This window comes from Conger conger, chromosome 12, assembly GCF_963514075.1.
Source record: "Conger conger chromosome 12, fConCon1.1, whole genome shotgun sequence".
Taxonomy (NCBI): Eukaryota; Metazoa; Chordata; class Actinopteri; order Anguilliformes; family Congridae; genus Conger; species Conger conger.
Genome location: NC_083771.1, coordinates 40840052 through 40862070, shown reverse-complemented (window position 1 = coordinate 40862070; position 22019 = coordinate 40840052). Strand labels below are relative to the sequence as shown.

General features: G+C 45.0%; 1 protein-coding gene across 1 annotated transcript; it reads left to right on the top strand.

The window, feature by feature from the left end:
• Positions 1–373: 373 nt before the first annotated feature.
• aif1l (allograft inflammatory factor 1-like) lies at positions 374–18211 on the top strand. Its single transcript, XM_061262592.1, has 6 exons — positions 374–561; positions 739–800; positions 4981–5047; positions 10746–10787; positions 12516–12678; positions 16486–18211. The coding sequence occupies exons 1-6, from the start codon at positions 537–539 to the stop codon at positions 16571–16573; spliced, it is 447 nt and encodes a 148-aa protein (XP_061118576.1). The 5' UTR covers positions 374–536; the 3' UTR covers positions 16574–18211.
• Positions 18212–22019: the final 3808 nt, after the last annotated feature.

Genomic DNA, 22019 nt, shown 5'->3' with positions numbered 1-22019 from the left:
TATATATATATATATAGTAAACCAATAGGTAAACAATTTCATGAGCAAAGCAAAATTAAGAGGAGTAAGAATCAGCCAAGTGAACCTGATTAATGCTGGCTTGTGTCCAAGAACAGAGAAAATACATTTGAATAATTACAGAGATCGTAATAAAAATGGCAATTCCTTGTCCTGCTGGGGGAATATATTATGAATAATTATACATAGGCTGCAGATAATGTAATGCTAAACATAAACTAGAATCCGTAACATCAATTTGGGATACAAGTTTTTAATATTAGATGGCACTCTCTCGTCTGTAGGCTATGCGTCCCCCTGTGAAATCAAGCTGACTTGTTGATGTAGTTTCAATTTACACCACTGGGGTCTGCTGATAGATTTTACTATGATATCCACAAGCACGCGGAGCATCAATGTGTCCGTCCCCTGGCGACCCGTGCGATAGCGTTTAGAGCGGTGTGTGGAGAAGAGCGTGGAGACGGGCAGCGTTGGCCGAATTTGTCCTTTCTGTCAATTACATTGTAAAAGCGTACAAAATGCCATCGAATCAGAATCTACAAGGTACGTTAAAACGACAAAATGACTGAAATAGCATAGCTAATCAAATAGCTAAAAGAACGTTTAATCCTGTGACTTCCATGGGAATGTCTGCTAAGGTTAGAGAGCCCCATAGCAGAGTGTGGATGATATTCAAATAACGTTACAACATTTCGTGATTTTAACAGAATATTTTTGCAGGTGGGAAAGCGTTTGGATTTCTAAAAGCACAACAAAGGGATAGACTGGAAGAAATCAACAAGGTATGGATGAATCTTCAATTGGCAGTTATTTGTAATGAAACCGACCTTGATTGCTAATACAAGCTAGCTGCCGCTCTCCAGCTTTTTCCGTTGGTGTTCAATACTACTAGGGCTAACGTTAGACCGCTGGCTGCCTCAATTCTGTATCATTTTGATTGGGCGACTAACGTAATATAGCTAAGTTAGCTGACGACTTAGCTACTGTTGTAAGTTAGATGACTCCATAAATTATCAGACCTTACAATTTTGTTTAGTAGTTCGCCGTCTAATTTAATACATTACCGTGCTAATCAAAACTAGGTGTTATTATGCCATCTTGTTACGCGAATTTTGTTGGCGCGTAATACGTTACCGTTAGCTAACTTAGCTTCCAATCAAACTTAAATTCAGTTGTGTCCATCATTCCATATATGCGGGTAAGTTACCTGACTGTACTAGCTGGCCACTTGTTGCACACCTATGTCACAGCTGTCTGGTCTGTGCTGGAGCACGCATTAACTTAATCCGACCAGAACCAAATTTTGCCATCCTCTTACAGATAAAACTACAGGCCATTTACAGAACACTGTTAGCTTGCAAATTGAACCATGTATCCCACCCTTAGATCTGACCCAGTTTACATTATCGCGCGAAAGGGAGATCCCTGTGAGCTCTAACCCGTCCCCTACCCTTTCACTGTACCGACCTTGCCCCCGGAGAGCCGACCATCTCCTTGTGGACAGGGGGAACAGGTGGCCAATGGAAGAATGAGACCATTGTGTGGACTGGTTGTACGCCATTTGAGCCGCACTCTCGCCGCTTAGCTCCTTGTCGCAACTCACACAGCTGCTCTCAGCCTGGAACTGGCTGTCTGACAAGTAGACCGGTGCCTGTGCCATTTGGTCTCATGAGAAGCTAAAGTGCTGAGAAAATCAGTTCACAGCGAAAAGCAGGTGGGAACAGTTTGTGCTATTAATCATGCTTACTCCTAAGCAGCGATGTCTGTGTACACGGATAAACAATAACACGCCCTCATGAAGGTCAGCAGCACACATTACATTATAATTAAATGCAGCTGATCTAGTACGGGACATGTGAAAAATATAAGTTACACCTAATCTAAATATTGTTGACAAACAACCCGTGTTAGACTGGGTGTATTATTTATATTTGACAAGTACAACCAGGCGTACATATACTTAGATTCGGACATACTGAGTTGCCTCTGCAATTTTTCAGCTGTCCCATGCTTCAGTGGTCCACTGTCAGACATTGTGGCAACAACACTTACTTAAAGGCATGATAGAACATGCTGGTCAGCAAATGAGGCATGGGAAAGAACATGAAATGACTTCTTGCAATCGCCAGACCAGTTGTCGCGATTACACCTACGCTGGATTTTGCAGTGACGAGGACCTTAAACCCACTGTAGCAGACCCTGGATAATCTGTTGAGCAAGTGAATTGCATGAACGTGGTTGCAAAGATATTTGGGGTGGTTTTTTTGCCTCGGTAAGGTGAGGGAGTTTCTGTCCATTTTGCAGACTTGTAAAACTGCCCAATACTGCTGGGGAGGCACATGAAGGTCACAGAGATAATTTTATATTTGGAATGTGTTTGCTGACTGAAGTTTTTTTTTTTTTTTTTTTTTTTCAGCAAATAGTGTGACCTCCCACAGACCAAAATCATAGCGTGCTAGGAGGTAAATAAGGACACTGAATTAAGCTCAAATGTAGGCTAACTCATGCATTTGCAGCTGCAGCTACTTAAGTCTACTAAAGCTACTGAATAAACAGTAGCGTAAAGAGGATGACAACGGACCACACATCGTTGTGTACATGTAAGCCAAGTGCACTTCTTTTATTTGTGTACAGTCACTTTCAGAACAGTTACAAAAGTTTGTGTCCATGAAATATGATTAATTTCCACAATGGCATTGCAGCCTTTAATATGGAATTAATCAGGTTTCACGTGTCGTGATTTAATATTTGGTGCAGCAGCAGTTGATGCGGTGTGCCCTAGTTAGGATTTAGAGTGTGGCTCTTTTAGGACGGTCTTTTTTCTATCTGTGGCGGCGGTAGATGCTGTGTTTGCAGGACTTGAGCCTGCTGTGTTTCTGTGTGCAGGGTCCCTGCGTGGCACTCTTTCTGTTGTTACACTCCTTTTGTATCAAAGTTGACTCAGACTCATGGCCCTGCTGCTTTTGAAAGTTCCCTTTGTCGGTACATCCCACACATACGCTGGACCACTGTACACATTACCACTCGCTCTTGTAGACACACACACACACACACACACCTACTCACTCGAGCCCGCAGAAATGCAGGTCAGTGCTGGCTCCGCTCATGAATCTCCCTGGGTTTTGCTGAAGGCCCCTCCTCCACACCGGCAGCCTGCTCAGTGTTTTAATAAAGTGAGGAATCTGCTCTTGGATCAGCGCTAACGGAGCTCCCAGCACACATGGGCCCCCATCCAGCGGCTTCAAGATGATTCCAGCGCTCCGGGAGAGGTCGGCCCTGACGTCCCTCCACACACCAGTGTGCTGCCTTTGCTGGGAAAAGGATGGCTCGTTCATCCTACACCGCCCCCCACGTAACTTTCCCCTGCTGTGTCAGATTCCCTGGCGTGGAGGAATTCGATGTGTCATCTGGTGACCCGTCAGGTGCCTCACAGTGCCGTCCAACCGTCAGTCTGACCCAGAAGTTGTGACTTTATGCTGTTCTGGTTTAGCAATGATTGCTGTTATCGTGCATGGCTGTTTCAGGTGAACTTTGGTTTGGAAGCCCTGTGAGTGTGGTGTTTGTCCACTTCGAGTTCATGGAAACACAGTATTAGGCTAGGCTAGACTATGCGTTTTATAATAATAATAATGTGCTTCTGTTCAGGAATGCCAGATGCCACTCTCAAAATAGTTTATTATTTTAATACCACTTTTCCTTGTGCATGAAAATGATTTATATGCTGGTGGAATAACATCACTGGTAATATAGCCTAGCTTGCAAGTGCGAACAGTTTCTTGCTGGCTAGCTTAATAATATTGAGGTCAACAGGCCAGTCCCTTGATATCATATCAGCGGCATGACCAAATACATTTGATGCAAGTATTAATATTACTGATTAAACCAAATTGCTTTTTAAATATTTAAGTATATTCCTTTTTTCTTTTGTGTAGCAGCGTCTGTTCAGTCTGTGTTAGAGCACTACAAAGCTAGAGGACTGAGAGGTTGTGTCCCTTCTGTAATGAGTCTTCATACTTTCACTTCTCCTAGAGAGCCCATTAAAGTTACTACAGGGAAAGTGACCCTGACTCTGACACGAACGACGCTAAGCCCGACCCTATCAGCAGGATTGGAGCTCATTTTCATTGCACAAGTACCAAAAATAACCGATCATAGAGATAACAATCTACTGAAACAACTACTCCACCCCCCAGCCTTCTCCCTGTAATACCAGCTATAGTCTCTCAGCCTGACAGTTTCTGGGCTGGCACAGGCTTACAGCCTGTATACAGCCGAGTGGCTTGTTAATGTTTCTCCGACTTTTGTGACCTTGATATTGGTTGCATTCCACTCCCTTCCCTCGCCCCTCTGTGCAACACTAACCTCTGACATCGATCCCTGTTCGGAGATCTGCTCTGATGAGGACAAACGCAGAGAAAGAACAGTTGGGATTACAGCAGGGTGTGTTTCAGCACCCCTCCCCTTTGTTGTGTGGGAACTATCTGGGGCACTTGGCTATGAATCTATTGACATTACATTACATTACATTACATTACATCGCAGGCATTTAGCAGACGCTCTTATCCAGAGCGACGTACAATGATTGACTCCATATGACCCTCACTCTTGGCCTCACCTCGCATTGAAAGTCATGTTTCTGTCTCGCTTCAAGTGCTGCAGCTAAGCTGCCTGCACAGAAACAAAAACAAGGCAAATAGGCCTAAAAGTGGGGCCAGGATCCTTGACTCCAGGCGGCTGCACAACGCGGAGAGCTGACCTCTTTTACACACTGCTTGATGAAGAGATGCGTACTGGGTTTCAGCTGTCGCTTTAAAAGCTGAAGAACGACGCCGCCCCTTCTGTGGTGGGCTTGCACACCCCCCCCCCTCCAGCTGGACTTGAACCTTCTGTTTGAAGATGTACCGTGCTGTATCTGCTCTGAAATATTCACACATTCTATTGTTTTTCCATCTTTTTCTGCAGGAGTACCTGGAGGACCAGAAGTACAGCGATGAGGAGGACCTGGCCGAGAAGCTGGACTCCTTTAAAAGTAATTTTTATATTTCAGAGGCCCAGAGCACCGCCACTAGATTACCTTGCTATCTTATCCTTCTTGTATGGCTTTATGGCTCCTTGCCACAATGATATACAAGTGCTGTACAATATCACCCCCCCTCCCCCTCCAACACACACACAACTCCATGTGCTAGTTCCAGATGTTTTTAGTACTTTAGGAAAGCTAACGTACAGTTACCTTCAAAGCGCTTACTCGGGATGAAAAGCTAAGAATAATATAGGATAATATTTATTTAAAGGACTTAAAAAGTTATATTTTAATATCTCCATATATCAGTTTTTATGGTTGTGGTGAGGGCGCAGCGGTGAGCGGACCCCAGGCCTACATCATTTAAGTGATTTCTTTAGTTCCTTCTTGCGCACTAAATTATTTATTTGAACATTCCTTCCCCTGGTTTCCTGGTTGTGTCTGGCCTCTGTTTCAGGCCTGAGAGGCCTGCAGTGGGAAAACAGCTGCGGCAGTTGAGGAATGTAGAGGGTCAGATTTATTGGACCTGCACCGTGGTTCTTCCTGTTTATTTGGTTAGCCATGACTCAGTGAGAACATGAGGTTTTCCTGGTTACCAGGCTGAAATTTAGTTAAACGCGTTGAGGTTTTACGGCCAGCCTACTGCATATGTTTTATAATACTGCTGCGACTTTGCACACATGGGTGTAAACAATATGTTGGGCAGAAAGAGGCTGAAGTCGTGTTTCTTTTTTCGTTGGATATTTGTCAAAAGGGGAAAGGCTGCTGACAGCCTTGGGCCTCGGGAGAAGTAAACGGCTCACAAGCGCATGCCTATATGAGAACTTTAGGAACGGGTGGATGAAAAAGCCCTTTAGAGCAGAGGAGAGAATCGATAACCAGCACCCTTTCCTCCCACGGCTGTTTACCCTCGCCACAGATGTATGGAATTACATTTGTCTCACTCAACTGCGCTCACCTGAAAAGGTCTTCTGTTAGGGATGGTGAGAGCCAGGAGCATTCTGGGAACTCTTTGTTAAGGATGGAGAGAGGGGCGAGAGCAAGGAGCATTCTGGGAACTCTTTGTTAGGGATGGAGAGAGGGGCGAGAGCAAGGAGCATTCTGGGAACTCTTTGTTAGGGATGGAGAGAGGGGCGAGAGCAAGGAGAATTCTGGGAAGTGTTACTCCTCCGCCCGAGGAAGCGGAGGTTTGTTCGTGACGGACGTGCTCTCTTTCAGCCGAGGGGGGCGGTGGGCGGTACGCCCCTGTGCAAATGAGGAGCGCAGTCGGAGGACACACAGGCCCTCCTTGTGATAGGACAGGGCGGAATTTGGGGGCCCTGTGCCCAGAGTTCATTAACAACATTGGCATTGTTCCCAGCTCACACGGTGACACAGTTACAGGGCTCAAGACTGCCCGTAAACAGTCCGTCCATTGTAACGGGGCCTGCTATGGGTTAATCCAGTGATCTATCTTAATGGCCCCGACTAGGCATAGAGAGAGAGCCTGGCGAACCGCTCAGGTCGTTGTGCTTCGATAAAGACGCCCACCGAATGTGTGATGCAGAGCAGGTTGAAACGGAAGCGGCCGCGTTGCGAAAGTGTTGCGTCCCGGGTGCCGCCGTTTGTTTTCCTCTGAGAGCGGCTGTTTGAATGTTCTGTACAAGCGCGTACTTTGTTCCTGCTCTCAGGATCATCCGCCTCTCAAACGTCTCTGTGACAGAAACAGCCACGTTATAATTGCCAGGATGTTCTGCTTTTGAATTGAAAGGCACCGTAAATGGAAAAGACTGAATAGATGGGGAAACGGCTTAGTTTTCTCATGATTAAAAATTTAAGAGAATGGCTTTTTTGAGCTTCTGCAAAGACGGTATCACATGATAACGGTAGAAAATAATGCCGTAAACCCCCAAGTCATATTTAGCAACAGCAATCTGTGATCGCTAGAGATGCATAATCCTGCAAGTTCGAAAAACCTCAGGTTAGTCGAGCACTGTTCTGTAGTATACGTGTATTCTGAAGATTACACTAGGGGTAGCAAGTTGAAGCGTTTATGTGTAGTGAAATCATTTAAGTCAGGCAGATGTTATTTAGCTGAAAACACCGTGCTCGATAGGCAACCTTAAAGTGATGAAGGGGAACAGACACTAATTTGCCAAATAATTTATTCAGAGCTCACCCCGTCTCAGCTACATACTTAAATATGCAGCGTTTAGGCCAGTCGTCAAACGCTACACCTGAAAGTGTTCATAACACAGTCTTATAAAATATAAGGGCGATAGGCTCAGGCTCTCAAGGCCTTGTATGGCCACAGATATCGTATTGCATGAATTATTTTTTACATTTGATGTAAGTTGACGTGGCTTTAGTATCTTTTGTATTCTCTACATGCATAGCAATGGCTGACATGCCTGAAAAAACAGCACAGAAATTGATCTCTTGAGAAAGGGAGCTGAAATGAGCTGAAATGTTTGTAACTTTGAAAGTGATATCCGAAAGCCCCTATTTTAAGTATTTTGGTCCTGGATTGATCTAATTTGTTTTTGAGTAAAAGGGATCATTAGATCATCCAAAATTCTTTTTGTCAGCTTTCTGAATTATACCATGTTTTCATTGAAAATCATGAAGAACAATGCATAAATATGTTTTGTGAAGCTGAGAGACTCTACTAAGACCTCGTATTCTTCTTTGAAGAACTATTTCCTCTCCATGTTAAAGTGCAGTTTCTTCAATCCCTTCAAACATCCCCTAAGTATTGTGGTATTGCTATTCAAATAAACAAGTTTTGGCTTACATGAAAGAATTTTTTTTTTTTTGCATATTTTTAGCATGAACTCATTTTATTAAATTTGCCCCCACCACTTCCGCCCTAGTTTGGCTTGAACAGTGAGGATGAGGTCATCCGAAGCAGTTACGGGACCAGTGAGTCACGTGCAGTTACTTCAGTCAGTGTTCTGAAGGGTCATTTACATCATTTACTAAAACTGAATACTTCTAGATTTCTAATATTTGTTTAACAAATAATTTCTCTGAAATTTGAATGTGAATTAGTTGGCCTCTTGCGAGAACCACTTGTAGTAACAGATTTGTTCTTAAATCGCTCAAATCACTTAAAATTATTGATTTAGGAGAACGTGAGAGAACGTTTATGAATTCTTGCAGAGCAAGTCACCTGGTCACAGGTCACCTGGTGCACAGAACTCTGACCACACTCATTTGCATTGCAAATCAGGTATTAGTCCTCCCTTCTTCCTGTTAATCCCATTATACTGTATTATAACGGACATCTTCATGTAGGACAGTTGTCTAAAGCTAGGTGCGCTGAATCGAACGTGACCGGTGCCCTTCGTACGAAAAAGTATGAGAAATGTATATGAATGTGAAAATGTTCTTGCATACCTCTTGACCACCTCTGCATGCTTTTTATGCATTTAGTTACTCCCACATGATTGGCTGATTTAAATACTTGCATGAACAAGTTGGTATGCAGTTTGTTAATGCAAATATTTGTATTCCTGTTATTTGCATTGCTGTCAATAATAATAGCATATGGAATAGTTAGACATTCAAGCAACATGACTTCCTGGGAGTCTTCTTGAGAGTTGTGATGCAAATGTGCATGCTCTTACTGTTTTAACCACTGCTGTTCATTTGTGGAAGAATGCTTTTCTATAAATGCATGACATTTGTGCGAGTACGTTTCGTTGTTTGCGCTGAAGGACGTTCAGTCTCAGTTCGTTCTGTCTTGGCCTGTGTGCGAGTACGTTTCGTTGTTTGCGCTGAAGGACGTTCAGTCTCAGTTCGTTCTGTCTTGGCCTGTGCGCTGTGGGGGTGTTGATTTGCAGGTTACCCACGGCTCTGATCAGGACCGTCTGGCCCTTGAGGGCTCATTACCGTCGCCTTTGTTCCGCTGTCAGACCCGCCAGGCCTGCCCTGAGCCTGTCTGGCCCACCTGCCATGCAGCTGGCTCTGCCTTTACACGCCTCACCTCGCTGTGTAGCACACCGTCTCTGCCTTTACACACCTTACTGTCTCTGCCTTCACACACACACACACACACACACACACAGCTCACTGTGTATCACACTGTCTCTGCCTTCACACACCTCTCAGTCTCTGCCTTCACACACCTCACTGTGTAGCACACCGTCTCTGCCTTTACACACCTTACTGTCTCTGCCTTTACACACACACACACACACACACACACACACCTCACTGTGTAGCACACTGTCTCTGCCTTCACACACCTCGCTGTGTAGCACACTGTCTCTGCCTTCACACACCTCACTGTGTAGCACACTGTCTCTGCCTTCACACACCTTACTGTGTAGCACACTGTCTCTGCCTTCACACACCTTACTGTGTAGCACACTGTCTCTGCCTTCACACACCTTACTGTCTCTGCCTTCACACACCTCACTGTGTATCGCACTGTCTCTGCCTTCACACACACACACACACACACCTCACTGTGTAGCACACTGTCTCTGCCTTCACACACTTTACCTCACTGTGTACCACACTGTCTCTGCCTTCACACACCTCACTGTGTAGCACACTGTCTCTGCCTTCACACACCTCACTGTGTAGCACACTGTCTCTGCCTTTACACACCTTACTGTCTCTGCCTTCACACAGCTCACTGTGTATCACACTGTCTCTGCCTTCACACACCTCTCAGTCTCTGCCTTCACACACCTCGCTGTCTCTGCCTTCACACACCTCGCTGTCTCTGCCTTCACACACCTCACTGTCTCTGCCTTCACACACCTTACCTCACTGTATCACACTGTCTCTGCCTTCACACACCTCACTGTGTAGCACACTGTCTCTGCCTTTACACACCTTACTGTCTCTGCCTTCACACACACACACACACACCTCACTGTGTAGCACACTGTCTCTGCCTTCACACACCTCGCTGTCTCTGCCTTCACACAGCTCACTGTGTATCACACTGTCTCTGCCTTCACACACCTCACTGTGTAGCACACTGTCTCTGCCTTTACACACCTTACTGTCTCTGCCTTCACACACACACACACACACACACACACACCTCACTGTGTAGCACACTGTCTCTGCCTTCACACACCTCGCTGTCTCTGCCTTCACACAGCTCACTGTGTATCACACTGTCTCTGCCTTCACACACCTCTCAGTCTCTGCCTTCACACACCTCGCTGTCTCTGCCTTCACACACCTCACTGTCTCTGCCTTCACACACCTTACCTCACTGTATCACACTGTCTCTGCCTTCACACACCTCACCTCACTGTACCACACTCTCTGCCTTCACGCACAGACACACACCTCATTGTGTACCACACTGTCTCTGCCTTCACACACACCTTACCTCACTGTGTACCACACTGTCTCTGCCTTCACACACCTCTCTGTGTACATCTCTGTCTCTGCCTTCACACACCTCAATGTGTACCACACTGTCTCTGCCTTCACACACCTCGAGTCTTATTGTGACTCTCTTCCCTCCTCTGTCACTCCTGACGCCCCTTTACATCATGAGCGGGATGTTCTGCGGTTCAATCCGGGCCTATGCCCAGGCTGCCCCTGTCGGCCGTCCTGAGACCGGCTGTAGTGTTATCTGTCCCAGAAACGCGTTTCCTTAAGGTTCTGCCAACCACTGTCTGTAGTCAGTGTCCACTGCGCGGTCACAAAGGCATGTTTTGATGTGACCTTGGGTTTATTTTTTCTCTTTTAGACAAATACTCTGAATTTGATCTGAATGACCAGGGAGATATTGGTGAGTATTTGATCACTTTTTACATTGATTCACAACAAAATCAGCAACACTGATGGAAATGTTTTATGAAAATGCGCCCCCTAAAAACCACAACACTGCTATGCTCTACAAGTGGGCCCTGTTTTTTAACACCATTCACCTTCACATAATGTTAAAGAGGCTCAAAGACTTTAGCAGATTTTTTTAGGCTATGTATGAATTTGTATAGAATCCAGTCCAACCCAAAATCCCATTTACCAAGGAAAATTTCAAGAATTTTTTTGATGATATCACTTAATTAATCACCAGTGTAACCTCACTGTTGAATGTGTTCAGTGCCTCTTGCCGACTGCTATGATTCAGGCGTTTGGTATAGCTTTGTCAATCAGTTAAAACACCATAATTCCATGTTGCATTGTTTTCTGTATGAAACAAAAACAGTCAGTTGGTATTTGATTCGGTGCACGTCAAACACTTGAATCAGAAAGTGTTCTCAGTAATGAAAGCCCTCCCTTGTTTCAGTTGTCTAACTTTGCTGTGGGCTTTTCTTGTATAAATGACTATGATGCATGTTATTCTTTGATGCTGCTATCAGCATTTTGTTCACAGCAACCATTTTCCTGACTGTATTTCGGTGCGTAGCAGCTGAGGAAAATGGTGGAGAATGTAAACCGCACATCTCAATGCCTCTGACAAACAACGACGCATACAGAAAGCAGCAACAAATGTTTGCGATCCATATTTTGTCCCTGAAGCGAATGCCTGTGAAATTCCTGGTCGGTAAAAATATTAAAATTACAGGTGAAAACACACAACTAGAAAGCTAGCTAAACTTCAGTAACAACAACAAGGCTTGATAGCTGAGTAAAATGGTCACCATTACTAGCTAGCTTAGTGAACAGGTCATCCAAATGGCCATATAAAGAAATGGTAGCAGAAGGTAGCTGAATGTGGCTACCGCTCATATCCTAACCAACAACACACGCTTGCATAACGCAGCTGGTGCTAATTATTGTACAGGGCCAGAGACTGGGTGAGCAGGCCACCGTTAATGTTATAATATGTATCGATTGACAATGTCATGGGTAAACAAGGATAAACATCAAAGTTCTATACTGTACTATACAAAGTATACTTTAACGACCGAATGTCCCTTAACGTAAAGCGGGGTAATATTAAGGTTAGGCCTACTGATATTTAACATTAGTTCCACCATCCTGGTGAGCGGTGTTAAACGTACAGGTTTAGGTTACTCCTGTGTGAGCCATGCAGCTTACAGTAGATTACATGATATGGTCTGCATTTATATAGTGCTTTGTACAAGTCATGCTTCTCATTCACCAATTCACACACACTCACACACCAACGGCGATTGACTGCCCCGTAAGGCAACAACCAGCTCGTCAGGAGCAATTGGAGGTTAGGTGTCTTGCTCAGGGACACTTCAACACACCCAGGGCAGCTCTTACCTCCTGAGCCAATAAAGCGCTATGTTGGCTTCCTGTTGTACCATTTTCTGCGATGCAATGCAATAAAATGTAATATTTCTATTTTTAGGAAGACCCAACTGTGCTGCACAGAGCCGGCATATGTGAATATGATGTTGTTTATAGTCTCCCATAGGGACCAGCAGTGAAAGACTGACTGTGCATATGCTTTAGTGAGTGACTCCTGTGTTCCTGTTGCATGTGCGTGTGTGTGTCGTATCTATGTGTGTGTTTGTGTGTGTGTCGTATGTGTGTGTGTCAGACATGATGGGGCTGAAGAGGATGATGGAGAAGCTTGGAGTGCCGAAGACTCACCTGGAGATGAAGAAGATGATCTCAGAGGTGACTGGGGGCAGCAGCGACACCATCAACTACAGGGACTTCGTCAAGATGATGCTGGGGAAGCGCTCGGCTGTTCTAAAGCTGTGAGTGTTAGCTCTGTGTGTGTGTGTGTGTGTGTGTGTGTGTGTGTGTGTGTGTGTGTGTGTGTGTGTGTGTGTGTGTGAGTGTGTGTGTGAGTGTGTGAGTGTGTGAGTGTGTGTGTGTGTGTGTGTGTGTGTGTGTGTGAGTGTGTGTGTGAGTGTGTGTGTGTGTGTGTGAGTGTGAGTGTGAGTGTGAGTGTGAGTGTGAGTGTGAGTGTGAGTGTGAGTGTGAGTGTGAGACGAGACAGAGTCTGTTTCATTGTCCCCACGTTAGTTTTCAGACTCGAGAGTGCCTACACTTTTAGTTATTTGGCAACACCAAATAACCTGGATTTTCATGACATTTACTCTTTCAGTTTTCTACAAACTCAGTGGCCTAGAGTGTCAGAGAGAGATGTTTTGTTCCAGTTAATGATCCGAGTACTGTGAGTCCCTTCAGTGTATAGTCACCTGTGTACATTAAGCTTCCACTCATGTAGTTAGCTTTGAAACCAAAATACTTTTTGATACCAAAAGCAATATTGGGTATATGGGGAACATCAGGTGGCTGTTTACAGAGTGTCGGTCGTTATGTGTGTCGAAGCTAAGCTGCAAAGACCATAAACTGGACAGATCCCCTTATGTAATCCCATGTTAAATGGTAAGGTTGGCATTTATATAGCACCTTTATCCAAAGCGCTGTACAATTGATGCGTCTCATTCACCCATTCATACACACACTCACACACCAACGGCGATTGGCTGCCATGCAAGGCGCCGACCAGCTCGTCAGGGGCATTTAGGGGTTAGATGTCTTGCTCAGGGACACTTCGACACAGCCCGGGTGGGGGATCGAACCGGCACAACCCTCCGACTGCCAGACGACTGCTCTTACGGCCTGAGCCATGTCGCCCCACCCCATGTTCAATAATGGTGGGAGGAAATGCGCTTTTCCTCTTGTCGTTCTCTTCCATTTGGTTATCTTCTGGTCAGCTGACCTGGCAGAATGAGGATGACACCCCCCCCCCCCCAATCCGGTTGGATCACTCGCAACCAATGAGCTCGCTGCCCCACCTGTCCCCGTGAATGATTGGAGCAACAAGTTAGACAATAAGTGTTGAATGTAATTGTGTAATGTAACTCATTTGTAGTGCTGTTTCTGTTTCCAGGACTGTAAGGAAGGAACATTTGGATTGTTGTAGTGTTTTAACAGGAACATAAATTACCTGGAAAAGAAACTGCAACTGCAGAGTGCTCTGACATAACCTCACAGTGGCTGACTTGACAGTCGGAAAACTTTGGTATTTTCCCCATTAGCCACACCAGATGGGTATGTGCTGTGTAATGAAAGGCATTATGGCTTTTTGTTGTAAACAAGCAAGGAAATTGTCTGCTAACTTCAAAGGAAAATCCTTGGAAGGTGCATTTTCAGAAGCCTTTTGTAATTTTCCAAATTGAAGGTGTATTTGTGAGCCACGTTTACAGGACACGTTTACATCTTCCTGCGATTCTGATGTAGGGATGTTATCTGCGAACGGACAGTGCTGGCGTTGGATAATTGTGTCTGCGAGCTTGCTGAGCAGAAACGCACACAGCTCTCTGCGTACCTCCCAGCAGGGCAGAGGATAATGCTGTGAATTCAAGTGCAGAATCCTAATATTAGATGTCATGCTGCGGATTAATCCTGGCTGCAGGGTTTTCCGGTCCTCTTACACAAATTCAGCTCCTTTTTGCTGGCATTAGATAAGGCTTTATTCACCAGCTCCACAGTACAGTGAGAAATAGAATGTATTACTGCCTCTTTAAACCTCTTTTGTCTGCCAATTGAAAAAAAAATGTTTTGTTTCTACCAGCCCTTGCTGTGCTTGGCATCAGTTTGGATGCCCTCCAAGTTGGCGGAAGGAATCTGCAACTGGTTTATTTTTTATTTTTTTTGCCTCTCTCACACACATCATGCATACACTCGCTCCCTTTTAATTTTCTCTCCCACACAAGGAAAAAAAGGGGATCAATTGAAAGGACAATTAGGTTGCTGTAATTACTGGAGAAAATAAGTTCAGTCATAACAACCGAGGGTTTGTGGAGGATTTTATTGTGCATGATTGCCGACTGGAATGCCAGACTACAGACTAATTGCGTACACACAACCACTCCACGCAAATCCTGTCTTTGTTGCGAAGACCTTAACACAGTTTTCACACAAAGCCCGGTTAAAGTGCAAATGAATCCGCAACACATACGATACAAGTGGCACGCGGAGAAGCGGCACTGTCGAGCTCGGTTTAACATTACACGCTGCGTGAGGGTAGGGCACTTCAGGAGGAGGACAGGGCGAAAATGTGGATGTACTCGTACTGAGGTACTCGTTGGGGGAAAGTTTCTTCCGACTCACAAACTTTAATTATTGCTCGTAGACTGTCAGGGGCTGGTAGGCAAAGCAGCCCGCGGCACAGGAAATCCTGAGACACCAATTACCATGCCTAGCCGCCCAGCTAATCCTGGACATGAGAGAACTCTCACGGCCCTCGCCAGGGCATTAGACCTGTTTGAGTTGTCATACTGGTGCTCGATTAGCGCTGATTGGGCCAGCAGGTGGGCCGGGTGTGAGGACTGAGAAACCAGGAGAGGAGCTCGCCCGAGCTCGGGGAGCGCGATTTCCCCGCGTGCTAGTTTATCTGCGGGGATCAGCGCTCTTAAGAGCTTACGGAGGCTTTGCAGAGGTGAGCCAAAAACGGAAAGTAAAGACGCTCGCTGGAATTGCACTAGTCCGCACCGGCCTTGTCATTCAGGGATGAAGCTCGTCAGGACCTGTGAAGCAGCGGCCCCCTCGTTAACGCCGCGGGACGTCCAGGGCCCTCGTCAGCACAGGGGCCCCAAATCATATTTAATGTCAGTCTGACCCGAGAACACGTCACACCCTGCTCTCATTTAGATAGGAAAGATTCTTCCTGTCTATGCCCGTGAGATAAAATGCATTTCAAGAACATTTACTTGACGGTTGTCAAAACAGACAGGCACTTACACGGTGAATGTTGCGTGGTGGCAATGAGGCAGTAGCACTTAATATATGTGACATAATATTTATCAAAGAGAAAAATGGTCTTATTAATTTGAGCAGCATAGCATTGCCATGGAGCCCTGGATCCACTCTTTTCTCTGTTCATAGTCATAATATGAATTGTCTGCCTCTTGGGTTCAGCTTGGAAAAATATGTGATGTCCTTGTATACTCGGTTGCTAAATGAATGCTCCAAGTGGGATTTGAAACAAGGCCCTTTTCATCTCAGTTGCTGGACAAATGCCATCGGGGATCTTTTCACAATACGCCTTGGAAAAGTTGTGAAATGTATGTAATCCAGATGTGCACACTGCACTGAACGTGGTTAGGAGACTTGAAACAACTGAGAGGTGCACAGCCCTCGTGATGCAAATTAATACAAATATTCAGCTGATTCTGACAAGATTTAAAATATGTGCAACATTCAACTGACGGTGCATCAGTGTATAAATCATAAAACGTATAAACAACTAATTTGTGTTTGGTAGCTTGCCGGTGATTGCAAATGCTGTCAAATGATAAAAAACAAAATTGCAGAAAAAAGACCTGAAATTAAGACCATGCAAATCATAGCAGTACCGGCCAGTTCCCAAACAAATTCTGACATTTTGTTGAAGTCGGTATTATAATGAGTTTGTGTAAGATTCAGGTTCAGCCTTGAGGGGTATAGCCACTGCTACATCATCCGCACTGCGCTCCAGTCTGAGAATACAGCCCCCTGCACCCCTCCTCTACACGGCGCTGCGACCCTCCTAATTGCCGTGTCTGTTGCAGGGTGATGATCTTCGAGGACAAGGCCAACGGGGCCGGCTGTAAACCCGACGGCCCCCCGCCCAAGAGGGACATCGCCAGCCTGCCGTAGGGGGGTCCGGGGACCCGGGCATGGCCCCAAAGCCCACCGCTCCGGCCGGAGCCTGGCTTTCAGGAGTGTAAATAGCCTTATTGTGAGTCAGGCTTTCGGGCCTGCTGTGGACAAGGTCGTGTCTCCGTTCAAGGGTGTGGCAAAGCATATATATTGACTGTGAAGAAGTAATGCAAAGTAGCTTTTATATGACAAGACGATAAATGTATATATTTGTATTAAGGACGATAAGATTAATATTTTTTGATGACCGTTCTCCAGCTCTCGCAGTACACCCCTGATGTTTTTATGAAAAAGTTGCACAGTGGCATTGTTTGATCACCACCGTGTAATTCTCAACACTTGTGTAAATGTAATCCACCATTCTGCTTCCTCTGACATACATATCACTGGCACGTTATGGAGCAGCTTAAAGGAGCGGTGGGCTTCGCCCGACCTCGGCCTGCGGGACCCACTCAACGGCCGTGCAGGATTTCCACCGCTGGATTAAAATCCACCGCAGCTTAACTCGCGCTTGGCCATGGCTGCCCGCTCGCCGTAATGCAGAAAGTGTATTGGCGGATATAAGTTGAAATGGTCTTTATATCATCTCGCAGTAACGCTCTGTAGGCTTGGCGGACTTGAAAAGCGAAACGTAGAAATAGTTCTAACTGACTCGCAAGAAAGCACAGTGTAAACGCGCCACACTGCAGTCTCGGTCCCAGTTTTGGGCCAGGATCAGGGGCGATGATTAAGACTCTTGTTTTCCTTTGCTGGCTGACCTCAACCAGTTGGCATGTATTGACCTTAGAAAGAGATGTCAAGTGCCACGGTCAGACTCTTCAAGTGGCAACCATGGGGGTTATAGAACACTGACAGAACTGAACTGATAGAACACCCTTGGTGTCTAAACCCACGTTATAACATCAGTTGTTTAATAGCCTGGCAAAAATCTCAATTTTAGTTTGCGGATTGTTGAAATTGGATTAGGCTGACGTTATACCTCCTCGTAGTGTGCGTGCTGTTGTCCAGTAGTGACACAGAGTATTATTGTAGTCCTGAAGTATCCAGTGAAAAAAGTGCCTAACCGTGGAGAGGGAGCTCATTTAGTTATTGTGGAGAATGGATAGTAAAACGGGGGGGATAGTAATTTCAAAATGGCCGCTTGGTGTGTTTTGTGAATGGGGATTCCAAATCAGTTAGTCCTTTCTGTTTAAAAGAAACCGTTGGGTTCCATAAGAACATTCCACCAGTATTTTGACACAGCAGTGAGTGGAGAACGTTCAGTCTATACAGCCACATTGTAGACGCCAGACACGTTGCAATACCCCACCCTTCCCAGACGTTCTTATCTGTGTAGCTCAGCGTTGTCTTTGTCATCGCCCGGATGTGTCAAACCTGACTCACTGCTCTCTATGGAGATACTTATTCATCTGCATAGAGATTTATTTTACCGTGTGCCTCTTTTTTTCCTCACTTGTAGTAAACCCCAGAACCGTAACACTTTGTAATTTATTAGCAATGTATTTTTAATTTAATGATAGTTTGACTTTATTTTAGTATTAAATGAACTTGTTTAGCAGCAGTTCTATTACCCTGTAAGATGCATACGTTTTGCAAAACACCAAAGGAAATAAAAAGTTCTTACTGTAACACAAACTTGCTTTGTTCTTGAGAAAATGTGTGTATTGTGGGGAAAAAACATTTTAGTTAGATAGTTGTGTTTTGGTGTAGGAGGCTGGAGTGAGAATTATATGCATGTACTTGAAGTTTTATCAAACATTACAGTAGTGTGCTCTGTAACAAAATTGTGGGGTTATAACATATAAGATATGGGAACTGTGGCCTTAAGGGAACTGTGTTTGGCTCGGAAACATTTTGGTCTGTGCTAGTGTTCGTTTCCTAAATGGTATTTGGGTAAACACATTTAGAAATTGCCTGGGGATCCGTCTTCAGGGTTGAAATGCATTTACTCTGTGGTTTTTGGACACACTTCAGTGTATTATAGCCATACACACCCTTGAATTTAAAAATCGTTTCTGCATGGAAAGATAAAGTATGTATCCTTTGTATGCCATCATAACTTAGAAGTGTATTGTCAGATCTATATCTTAGGCATATTGAGTCTGGAAAGCATTTATAAATCATTTATCCAAAAGCAGATATGTTTTGGCAGTGAAGCCTGACGCTAAATTAGAGTGTATGCTTTGAGGAACTTTAGTGAAATGTAAAGAAATTGTTCAGAGTTGCGATGTTCCTACACCGGAGAGGGAATTTGCAGTGGATCAGAGAGCCATTTGGTTTGCTTTGAGGAGAAGGGACAGGCAATCACAACGCCTCACTGGTCATGAAAGCCAGGAGTGACACCTTGATCTTTTCCTAGGTTTTGATCACACGCTGAAGGTTTGGGTGAAGGTTTTTAGGTTAGAGACGCAAGAAAGGGTTTGAGTGATTGAGTCTATTATACTGTCCAGTTGTTCTGCAGCTGGGGTTCACGGAGAACAGTGAGTAGTCCAGAAGACCAGCCTCTCTCTCTCTCTCTCATTCATAGTCATGAGTCATCCGTCTTCAGAGTGGAAATCTCTGATCCATTGAGATGAACAACAAAAAAATCTAAGATAATATCTTTAAATAAATGGGATTATTGAATCATGGGACATTGTGTTTTAATACTTTTCGACAAGACAACACATTTTTCATACACTCAATAGAAATTTTTTAATTCAGTGTACAGAAGACATAAAAAAATGTCATGCTGACAGCATCCCTCCCTCTGAGATGGATAAGAGCCAGACAGATGTGGTTGAAGGGGATCTTTGCTGGCGATTGAATTTTGTATTTTCAGTGGTGACCGCTTGAGAGCCAAGGGCCAAAATTGGTTGGATCATTGACTGACAGGCTGTAGTGTGTGGATTGGTTCTGAACTGCCCACACTTTCGTACATCAATAGCTGAATGGGCTTTTGCTGTTGCTGGCAATGTTTCTAAATATTTTATACCATTTCTGAAATTCATGTAAAACGAGAAATCACATGAGGAAATTACCAATGCTTATTAAAACACTGCAAGCTTGTGTAGCAGCCTCTCCTGATTTTGGCAGTCAGTTACAGGAAAAGGGTTGAAATGATTCATCTATATTGGAATTGTCTTTTTTCCTGTTGTCATTAACAGAAGTGATGTATGTGCCTTGTCATGTGATAGTCATACAGCCCTAAGGAGAGCAGTGTCAGGCTAGTATGGCATGTTACCATTTTTTAACAAAATGGTAAGTATACTTAATTTAATATACTCCACTCAAACATAAATACAAAAACAGATTCATATGCAAATGGGTACACTACACAAATTTGAATTTGAAACAGTCATGCACATACTTTTGGGAACACATACTACCTTCAGCCTTTTAGGGTATACTGGTGCAGTGAAATATGTGTCATTGCAGTTCTGTCTGCGAAATTAAATCTATTTCAGTCCAGCTGGAGGCAATACGCTTCCCAGCGCAGCGTGATTAGTCTTGCTCTGGACTGCTCCATTTACCCTATTGCTAAGCCTGCCATATGGAATACACAAGTACACAGCTGGTGTGCATGTCTGAGAGATCATTTGTGCTTTATACACTTAGACAACTGGACTGTGTATTTGTGCAAATTAGTTATGAGCAGAGACAGGGAGCTGATGCACACGTATGTGTATCCGAACACTCGGTGTGGCTCACACATTCTCACAACCATGTCTGAGAACTACGTGTATGTCTGTGTGTAGGTGAGAGCGGGCTCTCAGCTCAGTGTGTTTGAGAGGAAGCTCTGTGCACATATTTGTGTTTGTGTGAGCCCCCGTGTGTTGGAGGGGACGGGGAGGGAGAGAGTGGTGCCTTTCCCGAGGTTGGACAGTAAATTCCCGTGTTTGAGTGAGAGACAGCAAAGCGTGTCCTCCAGGAGAGGCGCTCAGTTCCCGGCTGTCTCGGCGCTCCCCAGGGCAGGTGTTCTCGCTCCGCTGCGCCCGCCCGCCCGCCGCTGGGGCCGTGGGGGTGACTGGCATGGAAAACAAGGCTGTTTGTTAAAGCCGGGAGAGCGAGCGCCAGGCGCCCCTCCTACGGGGAGGCCGGGGGAAAGGGCCGAAAGGGGAGCGCGCTAACAGGCTAATGAGCAGGACGGAACCGCAGGTATAATTATAAGGGTAACGGCTGCCTGCTTAAGCCCCAACGCCGGGAGGAGGGCTTGGATTCGGAGTCAGGTATTTTTGGCTGTGACTCTAATGAGCATCCTCAGAAATGTTACTGTGAGGCTCTCTCTCTCTCTCTCTCTCTCTCTCTCTCTCTCTCTCGTTTCTGCAACATTCTTGGACAGTTCTGAGGAGCGCGTGCTCCTCTCTTCCGGAACACATGGGGCCAGCCCCCTTTCGACTCTGCAGTACGGCAGCTGAGTTGTGCAGCCCTGGCAGACACCATACCCTCCACAGCTGCAGACAGACTGCTGCACCCATTTGTCCATAGGAAGTGCTCTTTTCGGATTGAGGCAGGCAGTATCTTGCCAGCTGAAACCTTCCCAGTGACAATGCTGTGTTCTGCTTTTCCTTGCAGGACCCCTGGCCACAAACACATTGCAGACCGTAGACCACTTAACTGCAACAAGAACCATTGCTTTCCTGGAACACATGACCGAGAGCCCCCCATACTTCATGCATTTTCAATGTTTTACACTGACTTGGAGGATACCTTTTACATTCTCCAACTGTGCCTCTCAAAACTATTTAAATTTAGATGGTCAGAAAATCAGCTGAAACTCATTTTCCCTTTCCCTCTGTCATCTCTGCCTGCTTGAATTGTGCTGTGACAGAAATGTCTCATGTTTTTATGCATCCAGTTATATCAGTACACCAGAGATTCAATTCTAACCCCTGCTGCGAGAAGCCTTGGCCTTGTAAATATCAGCAAAATGACAGAGGCATCATTGCAGAGTGAACAATTACTGTCTGGAATAATAAGCATGCTGGAACCGTCTCTACGATGGAACCGTCTCTATGGTGTACTCTATGATTTGCTTCATATCTTCCCTTTGGTTAAGTGATGGCGTATCGGTTTGAAAGGATTTGACATTGGAAGCGAGGACTTTCAACAAAAATCAGTGCAAGAAGCATATCTGGGACTCATACCCGCATGCAATATAAACCATGAGCGTTCTCTCAGTTTATTATCAGAATGTATTGTGTGCACCAGTCCTTATCCACATTACTCAATCATTCTGAGAGCACAGAGTTGACTTGTGGCATACGTAAATAGAAGATGGAGTTCTTGTCTTGAAAGTTTTTCTCCATGTTAGGCATATTTCAGCTATCAGACTTAACTTATTTGAATGGTACACTCGCGGTCTTTAAAGACTACATTTGAGGTGAAAGATGGACTACTGTAAATGGGATATTTCTACTGTAAACTGCACTATTCACCTCTTCATGTAATATCCACTACTTTG

What these genes read in the sequence shown, in the direction of transcription:
- aif1l (XM_061262592.1), top strand. Translation starts at nt 537, where the DNA reads ATGCCATCGAATCAGAATCTACAAG. An exon ending in ATCGAATCAGAATCTACAAG is followed by an intron (nt 562 to 738) that starts GTACGTTAAAAC and finishes ATATTTTTGCAG; the next exon opens with GTGGGAAAGCGTTTGGATTT. An exon ending in CGCTCGGCTGTTCTAAAGCT is followed by an intron (nt 12,679 to 16,485) that starts GTGAGTGTTAGC and finishes TGTCTGTTGCAG; the next exon opens with GGTGATGATCTTCGAGGACA.